Source organism: Calliopsis andreniformis, chromosome 4, assembly GCF_051401765.1.
Source record: "Calliopsis andreniformis isolate RMS-2024a chromosome 4, iyCalAndr_principal, whole genome shotgun sequence".
Taxonomy (NCBI): Eukaryota; Metazoa; Arthropoda; class Insecta; order Hymenoptera; family Andrenidae; genus Calliopsis; species Calliopsis andreniformis.
The window spans coordinates 12,478,633-12,500,418 of NC_135065.1; the positions used below are offsets into that span (position 1 = coordinate 12,478,633).

The following is a 21,786-nucleotide window of genomic DNA, read 5'->3' on the forward strand; positions in this document are numbered from 1 at the left end:
ATAAATCGGACGTGCTTTGTCGCGGGTGCAGTTGCGTTCACAATGTCAAGGGAACGTCACCGGATTAATTCGACGATATAAACAGAAGGCAGAAACGCGATAGCGCAATTCTATGATCCGAATGGAGTGTTAAGCCAATCGATGATGCATAAATCATTTCGCATCGATCTCTCGCGAACCTGCAACCGACTTTACCTTCATTATCGATGAATAATTATGAGAGTAGCACGCAAACTCAGATACTGCAACTGATATTTATTCGACTACGTTTAATGTACTTTTATCTTTTTTTTAGCTTTCTCCGCCTCTAGATGAAATATAATATTCGTGGAACGATGGAATCGCGCAGATATACTTGAGGTATTTCGAAATATTGCATTTTAAAGAAGATATATTCGAATTAAAGTTTCCACTCGCAGCATCTTCCCTTGCGCGATGTGACAAATACATATTCGAGACCGATTTATATTGTAAAACAGAAGTTCATTGAAGATAATAGGTGTTCTAGTACTTTTGAACGGGGGTGTATTTCTCTGCATCCTATTCATACATTCATGTTACGAAGACACATCTGCTATACTTCCACTTTATCCATCGGATTCCAACTTAAAATGTTTCCCCTCGGAAAATTACTAGAGCAAAGCGTGTATGGTCTTTGCATATAAAAAGATTCATTCTCGACGAATTATTGGGGCAAGAACCTCTCGAGAAGCTACTATAGAACGGAAGCTCCTCTAAGCTTCAGTAACTAGGAGCGTTGTATACTTAAGCTTGCAAAAAGAATGATTCCCTATGTACATTAAACGATTTTGATTGAAGTTGACATGCCTCGGCGGAGGCAAATTAACCGAGAGCTGGTAGTTCGTTGCGATATCGAAAACACATCAGAAGCGTATCGAGGAGATATGTGGTAGCGCAAGCGCGGGCAACGTGGCGCGCCACAGGAGTCGCATTTTCGCGAGCAGTCGGCCTAAAGCCGTCGCAGATCGAACACGCGAGACACGGGTCGCCGTGTTTCCACCGAGGAACACGAGGTTTCGTGGTGTCGTGTCCATGTACCACCCGAGCCAAACTGCCCTCGACACGATGGAAGAACAAAAGGACTGACCATCAAACACGGACGCAACTAAATTGAAACTCGTTTCGGTCACGCTGTACCTAACATTTCAAATTTTCTACTACGAATTTTCTGACTCGCCTTTGACGTGGAACGCTCGACAGGCCCTCGAAATGCTCACGACAAATTTTAATCGACTTTTCATCGCCAGTCGAAAATCATAATTTTGCTCGATTTGTATTACTGCATCATATCGAAGAGCGATGAGGTCAGGAAACGCGATTAATCGTTCGTGGATAGGAGAATAGAAAACTCGTGGTGCGGGAAATTCGCTCGTGCGACGGCATCCACGAGTGGAAGAGGACGTGACTCGACTCGAAGGAACAAGATCGACGAACCCGCTGTCATCGACGAACTTCCTGAAATACATCGACGTCGTACCTAGCAACGCTGCCAACGAGAAATCAATGTTCGCCGTTCGATCTTTCGACGACGTGAAATCGATTGAGTCAAAGACGAACAGTAACAGATTGATCAAACATCAAACATAATCTTTAATCGTTAATTAACCCAAAACGTGATTCAATAAAAAAGTTCTGCCATTATTAAATAGATAAGTGGAGGTATATATTTTGTGTACCGAGACTGTCCAATTTCGTGAACTTTTTTGAACATCTTTGCTCAAAATTTCGCGCGGTGCATTCCTCAAGTCTCCCTACGCGCAGAACTACTAATCGGATTGGTGGAAGAAGATCGATAGAAAATAATCAAAGAAACGATGAACATTCAGAGATTTAGTTTCGTGAAAACATACTCAACGTGTGGATTTTGGCGAATTTGCACCGCATAAATCGCTTGCCAGGTAAAACACGGAAGAAATACTCATGTATTGTCTTCCTTCGTTATTTCAATATTTAATGAAACTTCTTTTCCTAACGATTAATTTGCACTCTTTGCAATCAAGCTGCTATGCACGTGTCACCATTTTTCATTTTTCCCTATCCATTTTCTTTGTTGAAATTCTGCTAACCGTACGGATCTCTAGTCGAGGCTTTTCATATAGTGACATATCGAGTATCGATAGTCAATTTCATTGGTAATTCATGACACTGTTCAGTGGGCCAGCACGCTTTGTTCCGTACTGTATATATCCGATATACTACTAATAATATACACCAATTGAAATACCTGTATTGGCCTGTTTCCTAAGAAGTTTCATCCTTTTTGACATGTGCCATCGATGATCTGTTATTTTTGCGTCCTTCGTACACCTCGCTTTGATAACCTGAAACGATACAATGATACAACGTGAGAGCATGCATTTTCGGGACAAAATACTGGAATAATCTCATTCCTGCATTTATCAACGTCACAAAGAGTTGCGATTAGTCACCACATCGATTGTCGATCCCACGGGATGCGCTATCGTTTGATGGAGCTTTCGACATCGATCCAAAAGCCAGATTTTCACTGCTTTGTCAGCCAGTTAACCAGTAAATAAAAGCTAGTAATCCAAAGCCGACACAGTTCTGGTGAGATTAAATTTCCGACTGGAACGACATCGCGTACCTGATGTCGGTTTAATTTCATGCCACAGCGAAAGAAGTGTATCGCGTTTCGACGCTTTAAAATGCATGCATATCCCTGTTGGCTTCTTTTAGTTCCCGCGGATCGACCAGGCTGCTCATTCAGATGTGCCCCACACTTGTCGAGATCCACGAGTACCATTTGCGTACGCGTCCAAAATTAAAAGAAACACGACAAATTCAATGGTACAGGAACAGTAGGAAACGCGTGATCTATTCAGCTACCTCGATCGATGCTCTCGGTGCAACGTATCCGTGGAAAACTGTATTGATCGTCGGATTTATCGTACTCTTCGCGGTTGCTTCGATTCAATTATCTCGTATTTGACTGCTCCTGTAGTTTCCAGCCGTGGAAAATCGATATGTACGCAGCGAAGAGAGCAGTTTGAATATTATTGTTCAAGCTGACCGCAGGAGCAATCCCAATTTACATTGTGGCTAATCTAATCGTGCATTCTCTCGAGTACATAATCGGAAGATACGAACAGGCGTTCAACTTTGTGGCACTCAGCGTTAACTAATAAAATAATTATATCGGTTTTTGTCGAGTATGGGGTTTTCTCAAGGTAGCCACGTGTATAATTCCATACCCACCGTCGAGTTTCGAAATGGTTTCACGGCTACGGACTCGAATAGGATTTGAGTGAAATTGCAGCTAGAATTGATCGCAGCGAGGTCACGAGGTTAACGAGACGCGAAACTCGAATCTTAGATTCACGAGGCCCTCCTCACACCAGAGCGTCGTCTCTGTTCAACGAAAAGAAAAGTTACCCGATCGTGGCCTGAATTTCCCCACAGTTCTCTCCTGTATCGAGCAAACCCTTCTCGCGTATCACCTTCCAGCGCTACACAAGAAACAGTTCAGCAAAAGCAACATGCCAACGAGATGGGCCTACATAAATTCCATTTAGAGGCGAAGGAAAAACAGGAGACCTTGGAAACTCTTGGTAATAAAGCCGCGAAATAGAGCCAGGCGTATTTCATTGTTTTTATTATCAAAAATTAATTCTCAGATTTGAATATTACTTTTTTTAATCAACTTTTAATTAAGGATACCCTTCGTTCACTTCTCTGCGAATTCTGATTTCCATTTCGTTTCTACGACTTCTCACCTTCACTTGTTTTATGTATTACGTTGCGTACTATACTGCATCGTTGCAATCGTAAACAACCTTCCACCTCGACAATGCATGAAACAGAGGACATCAATTTCCCTTCCTACCGCTTTGCGTTTCCTTCACGCAAAATTATACTTGACGGCATAACTGACGGCGGTACCTTATCAAATTCATTATGAACTTCTCCACCCACCTAGCAACGTAATTTTATCCAATTTTTCTCTACCACTTTGCGTCCAGTCATGTTAATTTCTGCTCGATTTGTTGGAATCATAATCGCTGGAAATTGTAATCAGCGAGAGAAAACTCCCAAAACGACGGGCCAAGAATTTCCACCATGCCCGCGTTTACTGGTCATTACCATCTTCTTTTACGAGAGGTCTTTCTTTTTTAAAAAAATTCTAAATTATTTCCGCGTCACGACACCCAGATTGCATTTGCCACGCAAAAATGTTATTCAGAAAATGTTGAAATTTATTTTTTAATTAAAGGGGAACAAGTATACTTCTTAACGACTCCCGTATCTGGGTCAATCTTGCTCTTTATCGAAGGTACATCGAAACAGCAATATCAGGAGCATGTACAAGGGCCACGTGACAAATAAGTTAAGCACTGTTCCTATTTTGGGCATTAGAGGCGGAGACACGGAGACGTGAAACATGTGCGACTCGCTTCGATCCGTTCTAGAATGCTGGACCACCCTCGAACGCATCACAACTTTTACGTTCCTAATTCCACGATTTATTAGGCGAGTTAAAACCACGAGTGGCAGATACCATCGGCATTTCTGCCACTCTGCCCGCGGCAGGATCTCTGATTTGATAGAGCGTGGAGCGGACTAGAAGGGAAAGCTTCAGATTAGGGGTCGCGCGAATATTCCCATTGAGCCACCTACTTAGGGACCTCGAAGGGAATTGAAAAAGTCAAATACGCGATAAAAGGCCCTAATAACAAGGAAGAACTAAACTGTTATTCGATCTGGCTATCGAGAAATGAATCTTAATGGCGATTATGCTTTTCTCCCCTCTGCAATGTACTAATGCATCCCTCGAACCCTGCCATTACCCTAAAGATACGAGAGGAAAAGTAGTGGATAAAACATGCACGAGGAAACGTGGATATTCTAGGCGGAAGTAATCCAACAGGATCCATTGTGTTATCTGGAGCAAAGAATTCGTCCGCTTACTTAAATATTTCATAACAAGAGAACGACATTCTCGCCGTCAGAGGGAAACCTTCGACAGGAATGTCATAGTCATCCAGGCGATGGCATACCAGAATTTCAGGTCATCTTCAAACGAGCAACTTCGTACGTGATACGTATAACAACGGTCAACAGCCCAAAAGTTCTCGTACATCTACTCTAGAGGGTTCTCTTGTCAGATTTCAAATTTAAATGAAGTGCATAAGAGCAGTGGCCGGAATTGAAACGTCTCCATTTCTTCCTGTTGTCTGGCGTTACCTACGCCGAGGTAGCGCAGTCGGAAATGAACTCGACTACAGATTCAATCGGAATAAATTTTAATTAATTCTGGTCTCGCGACGCGAACGTAACCAACGTCATCGTTGCGAGAGGTAAGGAGCGCACAGAAACCAATTCGTCTGTTCTATGTAGATGCAGGATAAACGAATGTTCTTCTGCCACGAACCCTTGTCTAACGCTCCTGTCTTCAGCCATTAGGTACAGTAAAGACGGGAACAGATGCGAAAAAGAAAGGCGCCCCTCTGAGACTATCGAAAACGTTTTATAAAGCAAGAAACGGAGGCATTCTGAAGGTCTAGAAGATAAAAGAGAGTCGCAAATCTGAGAACGACAGAATTGAGTAGATACCTACTCTTGGCGATATGACTGAGCGAAGGGAAGACAACGAAGAAGCTGAAAAGGGAATAGGAGCTGTCAGCCGCTTTTTCGAAGAGCGCTTTCAACCCCTATTTCGACCATCACGAGAGGGACTAACGAGGCTGCAGTGACGGTGTTCTATTTCTACTAGCTTCCCTTTTCAACTTCAAGTTTATGACGCAAGCGGTACTGCTAACGCTTATAATTGCGAAAATTGCCAAGAGCGAAGCAGCTCTTCAAATGGTACATTAGACCAGTGGGTATTAAGCGTCAACAGAGGACACTGAGGAAACATTCAGCGCGAGGTACAAATTAAAATAATCATATTAAAAGATATGAATCCCTATTCTACATTGCATATTACAGCATTCCTTAAAATTATGCCAGCAACGGCGAGATAAATTCTAATCAGCAATAGTAGTGACTATTCAAACGAAACGCGTGCATCGATACAGGCTGTCTGTCGCCAATAAAAGGGTGTATACGATCAGTGTGACTTAGAACTTGGGAAAATCTAATAGACACAGTTATTGAAAGAAGAGTAGAGGGAGGAAGGGGAGTAGGGCGAAACGGAAGTCGTGAAACGTGGTTCGATGATCAAGTACGATATAACAGAAGCCAGCTAGGCATTTCTGAGAGGAAAAGAGGGACAAGCGAAAAGGGGCTGCGGCAGAACAAGCAGATAAATGAAACCGAACAGCGTTCAGACTGTGCCTATTCGTCCCGTTGGTTTTTGTATTCTCCAGCTGTATCGCTCGCGTCTACGTCCGGTTTGATTTCCTTTTTCCATGGTAACTGGACACGCGGAAATGAATTGGCCGCGACCACCTTGTAATGTTCTAGCAATGCTGACATCAGATCTTCCACGCGATAGAGGCTCAATATTCGCGGCGGTGTTTCAGTCCGCGTGATCGATGGTGGTAGGTGTATAACGTCGATGAAAAAGTTCCAACCAGAAAATCGAAGAAAAATTGTGAAAAGTTGTGACAACTCGGGGGTAAAATTAAACGGGTAATTTTTCCGAAGGTGTAGAGGAAGCTTTCTGAGTGCGAATAGAGGAGAAACGGAAAAGTTGGCGAGTAAAAAACGAGAGAAGGAAATGGAACCATCTGTCTTCTTTATAATGTACCTCGCGCTCTGATTTAACTCTGCCTAATCCCCTCTACATCCGCCTCTTCCGCGGATACCAATTAATTAACACGCTCCAGGCTCGTACCAGCTACGCGTGTCCAAATATAACATCTAACGTTTCGAGGGAAAATTTCAGAGGCAACGATACGACGGAAAGCTCGGCAATATTCCTTCTGAAATTATTATCGGTTTTTAATGTACCAAAAATGAAAGAGAATGAATTGAACTTTAATTGAACACCGGCCAAAGCCGAGCTCGTTCCCTCATCCCATTGCAGACTCTCTAATTCATTGGTATATGTAGAGCGGATATTTGCAAGTGAAAGATCGCAGACACAAGAAGATAGAGGCCAATAAATTTATTCGAGCGAATATCCATGATTCATTGTTCGATTCAACGTTCTCTTTATTCCGCGTTCCTGGGATTTCTTCGCACCTATTCAAAGGTTTACGTCGAAGCTTTTCCGATCGAAAACTCTCTTCTCTGACGTCAACTACAGTCTAAACTCTCTGTGAACTCCATATGTTCTCTGATCTGAACCTGGTCCACAAGTTCAACGAAGATACTTTTGACATATCGTTCAATCGAATCAGTGCATCCGAGGCTGAAGAGATCGTGATATATTTCCTCGCTAGGTCCTTTTCAGTAATCATATTCTTATTAGGAAGTATATCCGCTAAGTACCCTATTATTCACGAGGAATAAATATGAGCCTGCATTTAAATTGAATCGGAAATACCAGCTTGATGACGTTCAATGTTTTAACCTGTCGAACGAGAGTTTAAACGGCACGCCTGAATATAATCCATTCTTTTTTCAGGTACGATGCACTCGTTAACCCAGTTTCCGTGCCCGTTTGAATGTATTCCAACGAATCAGGAGCGTATTAACGAGGCAAGGTGCTATGCTCTTATCGGGCAGAACTTCTATTCGGCTAAATTTGGGGGCACTATCGATCGTCGTTTCATTCACGTTCCAATTGCATTCATTGCATTCCTTTAATAAAAACCAGTCCCGAATGTAAGCAATATTGGGTCGATTTCAACGTATATTGCAATCATCAGGATTTCGTAAATTCCTACCACTTCAGCTGAATTTCGGCCGTGGAAAATGTTGAATCTGAAGAGCAATTGTCAAGGCGAGCGAAAGGGAAAGCTTTGTCAGATAAAATAACAGTGAAAAGCAGAAAATGATAGTGGAACTTTTTATTCGTTCACCAACTTCGGTACACGTTAGCTCGAGGATATTGAATCACCTGAAGTTTCGTTACTGTAATCAACGATAGGAAGAACTTATTGTTAAATAAATGATATTTACGTCACTACTTGTTACAGCTAACGAGCCATAACAAACGACACAACTTTAATGGTAGAGACAATCTTTTATTCTGTCAGACAAAGCTAGACACTCTTTGGAAACTTCTGATACCAGGGCAACGAATGTTGTTGTCTTAGAAAGTTTCGTAGTAACTTCCTCAGTAAATTATAATGCCTAGGAATTCACGGAAAATTAGATTTCTCTTTAGACTACGCATTGGCAGAAATAGACACATAGTTTACTATTAATTCTGCACAGTTTCAATAACGAAGCAGTAATTGACAAATCCACTGACGCGTTCAACATCGAAACCATTGAAATTTAATATGAACGTGCGAGATACTAACTTTAACGGTAATCAATTTAATTGACGCCAAGCGGACTTACTCGATTAATTCACATTACAGGAAATGCATAATTTTGAATAAACAGATCCACCACATACGCAGCAAATACATAATTGGTGCAAAATTATGTGGAATTGAAAGAGAAACTAAGTTAATGATGGAATAAATTTGAAGAACATTGATACTGTATTATCCATTAAGTTAATATTTAATGTACGGAGTAATCATTCAGCAGAATCGAATAGGCGATTTAAGTAACTCTAAAATCTTGAAATGGGTCACTCAAATATTGTCGCAGCCTAGTAGGAAATTCACTCGTTTCATGTAAATTATACTCCGAAGATAAGTGAAAATGAAGAGATATCATTCTGCCATTTCCATTGCGGCAAAAGTATTTCCAAATTCAAACCACGAGACCTCTCCATTATCCTAAGCACCCTCAAACTTTTAGTTTCCCCACTTTCTCGCAACGTTGGTCCATTTCCCAGGACACTTTGAAGAAATTTTTATGAAATCCTACTTTCTCGAGCTAACTTTGTACCTACTTATGTGGACAGATGTTTCTCGTTTGGGAATGCATTGGAAATCATTCCTGGAGGAAAAGTATGCGTACCAGCAAAAGCGAAACTCTGAACTCTCTTGCGACCAGGACAAACAGGTTGGAATTGCTGTTGGTAAATTTATCGTTACGACCTAGAGATGAACTGGAATTAACTTTCCACAAGTATTCGTAGCAAGAACTGATCGAGCATTGTTCCCGATTCGGTTAGGAGTATCATTCGCATAGCTACTATTGTTCAGTGAGCCATATAATTTACCCAACGAAGTTTCGCAATGCTTATGGGACTGAATACTCATGTGTAAATACGAAGAAGATTCAATCACCTACGCTAACGATAGCCATAACGACACACTCATCATTCAGACTTTGATCACTCGGCAAAAAATAATTGCAGAACACTCGCTAAGGTCTCATTCAACAGGGAAGAGTTCCATTTTCAATGTCCCCTCATTACAAGTAAGATAAAAAATTCCTCAAGACCCTGAGAGTCGTCTGAAGTTGGAAAACATTTAGGCAAAAACCACCCCCTCCCTCTAGGCGTGTCATCGGGTGGAGAATTTTTTTCGAACAAGTTCGATTCAGGGGTGTTAAAGCAGAGGCTTTACCCTTTAGAATGAGACCAGGCTGAGCTCTCTCCGATTTTTTTTGACAGAGCGACAGCAGCTCAAAGATTGATTACTTTTTCGGGTTCTGGAACACTGGGTGATTCTGAAGCTAGAGGCTCACTTTCCATTCAGACCGCGATATCTCGGCGAAAAAAAATTGCAGAGCGCTCGCCAAGGTCTCGTTCGAAAGGGGAGGGTTCAGATTTTACTCTCCTCCCCAAAAAGATCGTGAAAAAAATTTATCATGTTCTTGACAGACGATTGAAGTTGGAAAACTTTCAGAGAAAAACCACCCTGTCTCTCTCGGCGGGTCCTAAAGTCAAGAATTTTTTTCGAGCAAGTTCAACTCAGGGACGTCAAAGTAGAGGCTTTGCTCTTTGGAATGAGACCAGGCTGATCGCTCTGCGATTTTTTTTGACGGTGTTACAGCACCTCAAAGATTGACTACTTTTTCGGGCTCTGGAACACTGTGCAATTCCAGGGCTGGAGGCTCACTTTTCATTCTAAGCACCATATCTCGGCGAAAAAAAATCGCAGAACGCTCACCAAGATCTCGTTCGACTCGGGAGGGTTTCAGCTCTCATATTCTCCCCAGAGAAGTTGTAAAAAAAATTTATCAGGCGCCTGAGAGTCGTATGAAGTTAAAAAACATTTTGGGAAAAACCGCCTTCTCTTTCTCGACGGGTCGCGGAGCGGAAAATTTTGTTTGGACAAGTTTAACTTAAAAATGTAAAAGTAGAGGCTTTACCCTTTAAAATGAGACCAGGCTCACAATCATATGATTTTTTTCGCAAAGTTACATCAGCTCAAATGTCGACAATTTTTGTATTGAATCGATTTCAAAGGGTCAGAAACCTATTCATGACATTTAAATATATTCTTTCCTAATGATGTTTGTTCGAGAAACTTAATTTTGAGCTCAAGCTGGAAGGAATACTACAGTCGTGGCTTCCGGATGAGAACAATCCACCCGATATTCAGGACGCAAATCTCCAAAATATAAGCTGCGAGCGTTTCGTCTCAGTTTTCATCGACCGATGCACACAAACTCATGTACCCAAGCATGACAACCCAACAATGCCTTTACATTCACCTTTAGAAAATGCAGATTTGACAGTAGTCTTAGAGATCATTAAAAATGAGGATTACACGGTAATTGGACGGGCAATATTTAGCTGTGTTCCATAAATTGTAACAGAAAGAAAGATGAACACGGCAATTACGCTTTAAGGGAAAATATGTGTTCAAGCACAGCAGGGGCAGGTAAGAACTGCAAGCGTCGTCGATTTGAGCTGGCGCGACGTCTCACTAATACCGAAAGAACATAATATGTTGCAGTAAAAATTTATGAAGAAACGATAAAATTTTAGCTCGCGGTCAAAAATTTATTACAGGACGATCATAAACATGAAAATATACAGCTCTACTTTAGTAGAATCGAATCGTAATCCTCCATATAGTTTCTCTAGAAGGTATTCCCCTTTAAAGCGAAATTGCAAATCGAATGCAGTTTAATCACGACGTTTTCGAATCGCCAATCGATCCAACGCTAATGTAGGATAATTATCTATGCATTGGTCAGCTCCCTGGATAGGTAACTGTAAATAGAATGTTACAGCAATGAAACGTTAATATCAGCCGAATTGGAAGCTAGAGACGTACAGAATTTATAACATTTTCTGATCAAATATCAGGCTATTTATCCAGATCATTACTAATGGCAAAATTCAGTTAATCGATCGTAAAGCTGGATAAACCTAATCTCGTTAAATCTAAGGGGATGTACTGAAGATCACGAAAGCGTGCAAGTTTAATGAATCGACTATTAAACCCATTAACATCTTAATGATCAGACGAATGTTTCGAGGCTGTATAGTCTACGAAAAATTACGCTAGTGATACGTTGTACGCATGCAACGATGATATACATCCACCGTCTGTTTAATACAATGCAGCGATGAAGATATTATACATAGGTACATGCGCCCAGCTTTCATAGCGAGGCATCTGCATGCATATATCAACTAGAAAGCAGTCAAAATATTATCTGGTTTGCGTGTACTCGTCCCACCGAGAATCATTTTTCCGGAGTTACAACCAGTCACTCGCAAAGCATTGCAGCAAAATAATAGCTATGGTATTTTTCACAAATCGTTCGCCTGTTGTGCTCGAATTCGCAGTGACTGGGCTTTTACACCAGCGAAATGCAATTTTATTACCCAATACCAAACTATACCAATCATCCTATAGACCACAATTCAACGATAAAGTTTACTCTCGCCAATATGATTACACGATCCATTCAGTTATCCTAGGTAAAATTGGAGTATGCTCGAGGACTGTTACAGTATCTCATAAATCAACAGAAACCTTCTTCCCGAGAAAGCTTCGATTCATGTTGGATTATCTAGATGATGTTATGCATTATTAACGAGCACCGTGTTGACTTTCGAAAAGGAGACGATTAAGAGTGGAACACTCATTCTGAACTGTACTTTAACGACGACAGATTGGACAACGATTTCAACCAGAGTCACTGATATTTTCCACTGGGAAACTAAAAAGAAGGTCGAGAAATAGAACATACGATAAATCGATTAGAGCACAACGTCAGTGAAGGAAAATGCAACCGTCTTAGCTACGACAATTGCAACGCAGCGATAACACTGGCGTCCTTAGCGTTGATATTACAATTCTCAAGGGCGTAATACGTAGCAACAGTAGTCGCGAGTAGATTCACGGTGACTGAACCAGAATCCGGAACAAGACCCAAGGTGATCCTGTTAAACTCGCAAATTTAATGGTGAATTGGAGTTTAGTCTCTGCTAGTGGAGTTGGCGAATCTAGATCAGACAGCGTTCCAGCAGATGAGCAAATTTATAAATGGGCCATGGACTTGGGCTAAGGTACTACAAAGATCCATTTTGTAATTAGGTCTAACTTGGCATTCTGAAATTCCTGCTACAGGCCCATGTGGACGATGTCTAGCCTCGAATTACGTCTACGGGGCAGCCGTGTCTGATTTATGGACATAGATTGACGTAATGGAATCCGGAATAGACATCCTGCATCGCGCGCCGTTCAAGTCAGGTTCAACGTGGCATATGTGCGTCAACCGAAACAAGTTCCTCTGCGAAAATATTGCTATAAAAATCTCCCCTCGTGAATTTCTATTTTACGCTTACAACGCGCATCATTTTCTCGTCGACGAGAAACGATAAAAAAAAAAGACCATTGGTCCAGAAAAGCCGACACGTATTGAACGTCTCTCGAGGAACGATAACATCTATTAAAGATGTCAACGCGTGAATGGCAGCGGTTTAATCGAGAAAGAATGTCACGAAGGGTGGATTTCAGCTGGCAAACTAAAATATCGAGCACAAGCAGAGTTGTCGATAAAATTTCGTGTCGGCGCGCCCTTTGACGATGGAAGCGTTACCCCACCTAATATCTCAACTCATTATCACGTGTATCACGCCCTTCCAGCCCTTAATATTTCAAATGCCACGAGGGAAACCTTTGCTTCCACGATCGAACCAATTTCGTATGGTTTCACTTCTACTTCGAGCACCGTCAGTTCAAAGAAACAAGACGTACGCATAAAAAAAGGGAAATAAAGGTCTTGTTTCCGAGTTTACTCCAAAGAGAAAATCTCTAGCGAACCGGATATAAACTGGTAGAGGAATTCCTTGGCTCGTTGCTCTTCTCGCACGGAACTGCGAGAACGGAATCTTTTGTCTTTGAAAACTTGGATCACAAGGAATCCGAAAATTCTCCACTTCCCTCAAATAACACGAACCGTTTTTTCAGCGCAATTGCGTCCACGGTGTACGTAAAATGGAAATTACATTTGCGTTAACACACTACTAATATTATTCATCGAGTATAAACTTTGTTAACAATTCAAACACTCGACGCGTTCGCCTGCGTTTTCATGCCCACCAAATCACACGATGCGAATCTAATATTTTTCCGCTCGAGAACGTGTTCACAATTCGTATAAAATCGTCGCATCAATAGTATTAATTAAAGCAGCTTCACTGAATTTACTCAAAGGAAATGCGGCGCAGAGTGCAGCGATGATGCGTCAATATTGCATTTTGAATTGGCGACAGCGTCCGAAAAAGAGATCATAAAAATTCTGTTTTATAAAATAGTGCGCTTCTAACTCGGAAACCAAAACACACGAGATCCAGGAAATTTTGCAGGAAACTCGCTGGCGACTACTCAATAGCGAAGATTTCTTCAAATATTGCGTCGAGACGACGTTTGCTTCATGAAAGTCTACCATTAATGATCAAACGAGAGGTGAAAGCTTATCGCGATTACATTCCTGAGTATTCGCGAGTATGCAGGGCAAACTCGATGCCCTTGTCGAGTCGATGATTCCAGAAGTAGAGACGCGAGTGCTTTGACGAACCAGAAACAAAGAATGATCTCGCAGAATTCGATACGCGAATATGTAGAGTACACGGTACGAAGGTGTGTCTGTGGCTCTTGTTTCCCAGCATGGATCGATACCTCGCTCTTTTAATTGCCGTCTCGGTTACGCATCAAAATTGCTGCTGCAAACCCCTGAGCCAATTCGTGATCTATCTTTGCTAATGTTTCCACTGATTTTTCGCTTTCGGTGTTATATGGGTAGCAGCCCTTTAAAGAATCAATTAAAAGTATCGTATATATGGAAAATGCACAGTGAATGAAAAATTTAATGAGGTACGCCGAAAGCAAATGAGTAAAGCAAAAAGCGAAGGCTGCAGCTTGCACAGTAACATAGAATTACAACTGGCATTAAACGCGCACCGGTTCGGGTTGTAAAACAGTCATGTCCTGTTCTGTTTCACTGATGCCGCGGATGCTTTATACTTTATACTTATTCGGATCGAAAAAACGTAAAATGGAAGAGCCAGGAAAGTAAGAGCGTAAAACTGAATTTCATGCTGGGATGAAAAACAGGCTGAACAGGGACTCCTCCGTGTCATATTTTGTATTGCATCTTCCTCCAAGAATCGATATTTCTCAAAAAGTTGCGCATCGGAGAGTAACTAATACTTGCAAAGATATTTTTCAATATCGTGAGTTATTTCATCAGCCCGAGGCATTCTACAATAATTGAAAAAGTGGCTAATTAATTAGGCAGCGAAGCAAATTATCGACTATGACGCAACGACGACGTAACGTGATGCACAACACCGAATATCGATCGTATTCTATGCTTTGTTCGCAAGGGCCTGGATTAAGTAATCCCCCGTCATGCTTTACATCACGTATTGTAAGATTCTTAAGCTATGTAATCTCCCCTCCTCGAACATTTTAATGTTACAGGTAATGTATATTGTTGGGAACATCTTGTCCAACAAATGCTACTTCCAATTAGCTAAGAATTTCGTCTCTATCGATAAAACTCGATTAATCTTCATCCACGCAACAGTTTGCTCTAAAGCGTCGCAACCTCTCGATCAACATCGACAGACGCTAATTAAATTCATTGTTGCCGAAGGATATTAGCGTAGAGAAATTTTGTGTAGATGCGCATAATCTATACAGTTTCAATTATATGATCGATACGAATACGTAACTAGGTTATTGCGAACGCTATTTTAAGTAGATGAGCATCGCAAAATTATAATATATACAAAAAAAGGTGATTTGGAATAGTTACGATCAAACTTCATTTTCGCAAAATAATTCAGCTAGAAAAATTCAATTTACAGCGCATATAAAACTCACCGACCTTAATCTTGTTTTTGAACCAATTTCCACGGAAGCGACTTAACTAAATTTCAGCCGACACGTTGTTCTAACCAAGGCGAAGACTTTATCGATGCACTTCAGTGTGCGAAGGGACGATCGCAGTTCAACAACTATAGTCATAAATATTTCGGTACTTTACTAAAAGCATAATCGACGAAACAGCTTTCAAAACGAATACAGCAAGATGTTACAAATATTCTGAAAATTTTACACTTTGTAGAATATCGACCACGACACCTTTACGGCCCTTAATGCACCACGAGTTTCCAAAACATTTCCACAAAATGAAAAGTGGAACTTTGCGTTCGCTGTACTTATTAAAAGATTGCTCCGATGTAAAGGGAGGCACAAGGGCAGAAGCAAAATCCTAAGAGCAGCTGTGATCCTAGGAGCTTTAGTTAATGAAAGCCCGGGTAGCAAAATTAGGGTCGCCTATACAGTATCTAATCGTTCGATTGAGAAACAAGGCAGAGCTGCTCGAGGTTTGCTCTACGATTTACCCACGCATCAGCGAAAACTGAAACAACGTCGTTACCGTGAACTACCACTGGATACACAGATGCTTGTGTACAGTTTGGGAATCTGATAGAAACGCTTCGTGTTTCGAACGGTGTTCGCATAGCGTGTCAGTAAAAGATTTCTCCGTTGACGCAGGGATTCCATGTGGAAGCGTAGCTTCGAGTAGAATAGGGAGAAATGCGTTCGCGATATTGTGGCCAACGCATTCGATAGTTTGTAAAAGATTTGTACATACACAAAGGCTGATACGAGTTGTCAAATACAGGCGATACCGATAACGCTATCTAAATTGCGTATCGCAGACCCTCGTGCTTTTATCTGAGCCGCGAATCCGCGAAATTAACCGCCGCGAGTCGCGTTGCAAAATAATCGAAGGCGCGATGCCGCGACAGGCTGCACCGACGACGATAAGGCAGACGTAATTCGAGGATAATGCAAATGCAACTTCCCCGCAAGACGAGGAGGATATGCTGACTACTAACTCTAACGTATTTCAGTGTTTTTAGGGCGAGAATTAACTCGAGACTCTCGAGCTCGTTGCCTCCGAGAAGCGGGAACTTTCGAAATTGAGGAAGGCAAAGTTTGCGGATTACGAAATAGAATTCCACCTTTTTCGTAGTAATACCTCCAAAGGGAGCAGCTCGTCCACGAGAATTGCACGACCTACTTTATGCAAACACTTCGCAGAATCCAGGATTATGCTGAGAATGATTTCGATTTTGAAAACATTACTGAGAAAATCTCACACGCCGACGGCTGTCTGTTCGAGAATTGCAAAGTTGACCGGAGGAAAAGGAAATCATCGATAACAGTATAACTTGGAACGGTTCCAAGATCTATCGTATTCCCAGGTCAACGAGTTTCGGGATTCCTCTGCAGTCATGGGAGTTGAAAGGATTTTTAGTTGCGGCCTGCCTAACTACCGTAAATAGAAAATGGATAGAATGAAGAGTCGCCGAAACGTGGCTACACTCGCGTGACTCGCTGGCGAAACGGGGCGAAGCTATTTTCATCGTTTCGTCCTTCAATAGATAAAGTAATCGCAGGAGAGGGCAACTCCTCGAATACAGAAAATTGTTTGCTATTTTCGAGTCGCCTCTTTGAGATACGATAACAGTGTCTCTCTATATCGGAGCTTACCCTCCCGCGGGGCTCGTGTTCGGTCTGCCTCTTCCAACCGAGACCGCGTATGTAGGACAATTTATAGAGGCAATATTCGGCCAACTGCTAGCAAAAGAAGTGGATGAAAACTAAAAAGAAAGTAGAAACATCGGTATCAAGCTCGACCCGGAAACAAGACGCTCCTTCGAGCTGGCTCGAGGACTAACGAGCAACCTCCACCTCGTTGGCTAGGGAATTAAGCCCCGTGTGTACTTAACGGAACGAGCCTTACTTCGAAGAGACTTATTACACGTGACACGTTAATGACACGTTAATTATGAATCCGTCCAGGGTCTATGTTTTTCGCAATTTCTTCCACCCGAGCTTCCAGCGGTGCAATAAGTCGTTCCAGCGATATCTGAGACTACAAACGGATAATGAACTTTTATCGAGCGCGAAGGTGCTTTATCCTGTTTGAACAACTGAAATAGAAAGGAATTGATGGTTCTGAAGAGATAGCCGGTCTAATGGTTGATTTAATCTACTTCTCGCTTTCAGACGCGCGTACATTCGCATCTGAGAAACTAGAATTAGAATTCCCCCTGAAGGAAATTAAGTCTCCTCGCAATATCGCCGTTAAGAGAATTCAGGAATGGGGAAATTCTAGAAGTCTTCACGCAGACAGACATTTTCAGTCCCGACCCGATATTCGCGCGAGCACGCCTAGCGTTATTGCTTTCCTTAGAGCAAAGAAAGGAAAGAACTAGTGGAGCTGATAAGAAGAATGTCACAGGGACAAGGACCTAAAGCAAATAACGTTTTCGTTTCGACCAGACGGAAGGTCACATTCATGCTATCGATAGATGTATGTATGTTCGTGTCGAATATGTAGGCTACCCCTAACCAACAATGTTTTCAGAAATTCAAAATCGCAATAGCATGCATTTGTTTTTTCCGAGAGTATAATTCGACAACAAATATGCTTTTAATAAATATTAATAATCAGTTAAAAACTGGTTCACTTACCCTCTGGTATGGCTTTTCGTGATCCGACTTGGAAACGACTCACGCGTGACAAAGGTACACTGACCTGCTGCCTTCCCCTCCCTTCATCCCCGAAAACTACGTCCTTGCCTCGGTCGACCATGTTTTTGTCCTCAAAACTGTTCCAAATTCTTGTCAACACAACCACTTTTCAAGAAAGTAAGCTTATTACTAACGTCTACTTTAAGCACACCGCGCTTATAATAGCCATTTTGATTGTTGCTGTCGCGGCGCCACCTGGCCGAGAAAAATTTCACTAAAACAGCGTACGCGGTATATTTAAAAAGGTTTCTTCTCTGAAACGAAAGGTAAAAATATATTAAAATCATTTTCTGTGGTTCACAAACTTTGCAAAAAAAAATAAAAACTTACACACTAGTTTCACATGAAATTTTCGAGTCTCTCTGATTGATTGTTTAATGTGAAATTGCATTTAAGTGAAGGTACAGCTGTTTTATTTCGCCACAAGGTAGAGGGAAAATGTACTAGCTGAATCTGAAAGCAACGAAAGCCTCAAGATAACTAATTACTGCATAGAAAGTTTCAAAGCGCGAGGCTAGAATTGGGTATGTTTGCCTCGGGTTATATTCTCCACCTACCAGTTGTGGTAAACAGAAGGGGACCGCGAAAAGAACAAAGGACTGCTTTGGCTTTTCTTTCTCAAGAAGTAGAACGCGGTGAATAAAAAATTATGTAACCCGGAAACGTGGAAAATCCCAGGATTTTTGGTTTCTCATTTATTTTCTTATAATTTTTTATAAATCTATCAAATCTTGTGAAAAAACAATTTTATTCTAGATCGAGAGGAAGATGTCGGTGGAAGTGAGAGCGGGTCGACCAACGATGCCGACTATTCCGCAGTCAAAGAGACCAACAATTTTAGTATATCCAACAGGTAAGACAGGTACAATTTCAACGAGGAAAAGCCATGACGAGTTATGAACAAACTATACATATACGTACATTACGTTAAAGCTCGAATGTATATCTCGTATAAACTTTAATTTAATAAATGCAACTGTATAGCAACTGAAATGTAGGTTGCATTAAAAACTCATGCTATTTAATGTTGAGCTGGAAATGTGTTACTTTCGCAAGTCACATATTTCAGTAACAGTTACTGTCTACGTTAAACTATGGAATCATGTAAACTATTCCTTTTAACGTGTGATGCTTTCATCTTCGCCCCTCTGAAGATTTACTGCTGCTATTCAACGTTGGAACTTCTTGGTTTCATATAGTAGGAACGACGCTTGGCATTCTAGTCAGTTTGTTTAATAAGTTAAGCTCAGAAACCATTTCCAAAGTGAGAATAATGAAACTTCATTAGAAACTACTACAACTATTAGAAATAATAGAATTATAAAATCTTATGGGTATTACATAATACGAAGTTAAATGCTGACTTGCATTTCAGTATCTCCGGAGAGTATCATCATTCCTATAGTATCCTGTATTCTCGGATTCCCATTATTGGCACTTATGGTCATTTGTTGCCTCAGAAGAAGAGCAAAGCTCGCCAGAGAACGAGCAAGAAGAAGAAACTGTGATCTGGATCACGGTGCCTTAAGCCTCGTTCGTTTTAGCCCTGTTCACCGTTTAGGTGAGTTTCGAGGGTAAATTTAAAGTCGTAATGAATCATCTTTATCCCCCTTGCTCCTGATATTTCATTAGGCAAATCATTTCATTTCCTGAGTGACCAAATGAAATTTGTGAAACGAACAATACGTGCTAATGCACTGCTGTTATTATATTCGTAATAAAAATACACTTCGCAGCAAAATTAAAGGACCACTACTTTAGGCCGAAAAATTGTGGATTTTTCAAAGATCGATCATTTTTTGGTCTAAAATTAGTGATCCTTTAATTTTGCTGCGAAGTGCATCTATGTACAGCCTTAAGGGAAATTTTTTCTTAAAGACACATTTTCTAACACACATGGAATGAGGTCAGAACATTTATAGGTCTGCAACCGCGACCTCTTTAACTTTTACTATGGCTCCCGTGGTCGCTTTCCTACCTGTACATACATTTGAATGCACATATTTCCCTGCACACACTTTTGTAAGTGGAGCATATACGTATGTGTTCTCAGTCATATAGAGACACAGCCTAAACTATACATATGTGTACATATATGAAGAGTGGAAGAAGCATTAAACCAGATTGAATGCCGAGCTGAATATCTGAGTTCATGTATGTACAGATTTCAGAATATTTCAAACCCAGACGTCGCGCGTCGTGACCGTGTGTTATGATTTCCGATAAGAATAGCTAGTCTTTATCAAAGTAACGAGAAAATAATGAACGAGACTGCGAAAGATTCTATAGCAAATTAAACTATTAGTGGGTATCTTTTTACTCAAATATTCTATAAAATAAACATTGTAAATTGTAACTCGAGTATTAATAAACTAACTTCATCAAACATATTTGAATAGAAATACATATCCATTATTTTATTATCCCGTCAAGCGCAGCATCTAAAGAGGATTTAGGTAAACACTTTTTATCAACCTGGTTGTTGCTTGATTTCGTCCCTAGAGACGTTAGAATTTTTTCAAAAATTCATAAATTCTTTTCACGTAATATGCAATTATTTGCCGCCGCTATTGCCATTGCATATTTAACGCGAAGTTTAATTAAACTTTCGCCGATAGCTAAAAAGTCAGCCGAAGGCCCATAGTGCATTTATTTAGCTGCATTCAAAATGCATCATGCATTAATCAGTATCTTTTTACGGATACTATATTACATTGCCACAATTTAACTTGTAATGCAATCACGAAAATTAAAGAGTAGTGAAACAGATATTGTAGTTTAGCTATATCTTAATGCAATTCTAAATGAAAACGCATGAATACTATATTTAATAATATAACTGCTTGCATGCAGCTCATTTTAACATTTGCTCTGCAAGCCTAGCGATGCATTTAATAGTACTGATTAAAATGACCAGTTAGAAACTTTAAAGATCACATTAGAATGCATTTAGAAATTTTTAGAATACGATCTCTTACGCGCGGATTCCTTAACCTATAAAATTTAAAATAATAAAATACCTGTTCAATTTTGCTTGTCGCAATAAAACGTTCTTCTTATGTGGCAGCTGGAATTGACCGCCCAGCGAGAGCAGTTTCGTTACGAAGTGAGCGAGGATCTAGAGCTTTTCCATCGCTGGAATTAGATACTGTGGTCGAAGAACGATCGGATCCTGAACAAAGTACTGCATTAGAACTGAGCAGTCCAGATTAGCATCCAGCTTTGGTGCCGCCAAGGTAAGAAATTCAATCACGTTTTCTTTATGAAGAAAATTAAAAACTGCCTTTTCTTGGTTCACTTGATATAAAATAGTTTCTCATGAAACATGTTTGTGTTCCTACATTGCCGACATTAGGTTAAGTTCGAACAACTTATACAAGGATTTTTCTAAAGATATATAAACTATAGTAATCGAAAAATATTACAGTAAAACAAGTATTATTTCTTACTAATTATTCTTCATTTATTGCAGGTCTCCTCGACCATCAAAACCGGCGGTGCCATTACCCGTAGATCACAGTCCACTGTGGACAGCTTTAACACACGCTAACGCCGTATCTTCCGCACTTGGAGATACCTAGCAGGAAGTGCAAGAGGGCGGTTACATCGAAGCTCTCGTCCTCGACTTACCTATCATCTATTGAAATTATTCAAGGGATATTTCTTACGACCAATCGATATCTAAAGTTTATGCCATTTGACTTCGAGCCACAAAGTTTATCTTGTAAAAAATATCATGGCATAAATTGATTTTAAAAGTTTC

The 21,786-nt window shown here is 40.8% G+C and overlaps 2 protein-coding genes across 3 annotated transcripts in view; one reads left to right on the forward strand and one right to left on the reverse strand.

Annotated features, from left to right (window-relative positions):
• Tyn (trynity) overlaps positions 1–17,992 on the reverse strand; it is a 109,915-nt gene extending 91,923 nt beyond the window's left edge. The window contains exon 1 of the mRNA XM_076377027.1: positions 17,964–17,992. The gene's annotated coding sequence lies outside the window, so the exon portion shown is untranslated. The remainder of the gene's footprint in view (positions 1–17,963) is intronic.
• On the forward strand, positions 1,789–21,672 carry LOC143178400 (uncharacterized). 2 transcript variants are annotated; one of them, XM_076377033.1, is made up of 6 exons: positions 1,789–1,919; positions 18,780–18,876; positions 19,399–19,584; positions 20,462–20,479; positions 21,091–21,259; positions 21,496–21,672. In XM_076377033.1, exons 2-5 carry the CDS (start codon positions 18,792–18,794, stop codon positions 21,234–21,236), a joined length of 435 nt encoding a protein of 144 aa, XP_076233148.1. In that variant the 5' UTR covers positions 1,789–1,919; positions 18,780–18,791; the 3' UTR covers positions 21,237–21,259; positions 21,496–21,672. The 2 variants fall into 2 exon arrangements, with proteins under 2 accessions (XP_076233148.1, XP_076233149.1); XM_076377034.1 differs by lacking the exon at positions 20,462–20,479.
• Positions 21,673–21,786: the final 114 nt, after the last annotated feature.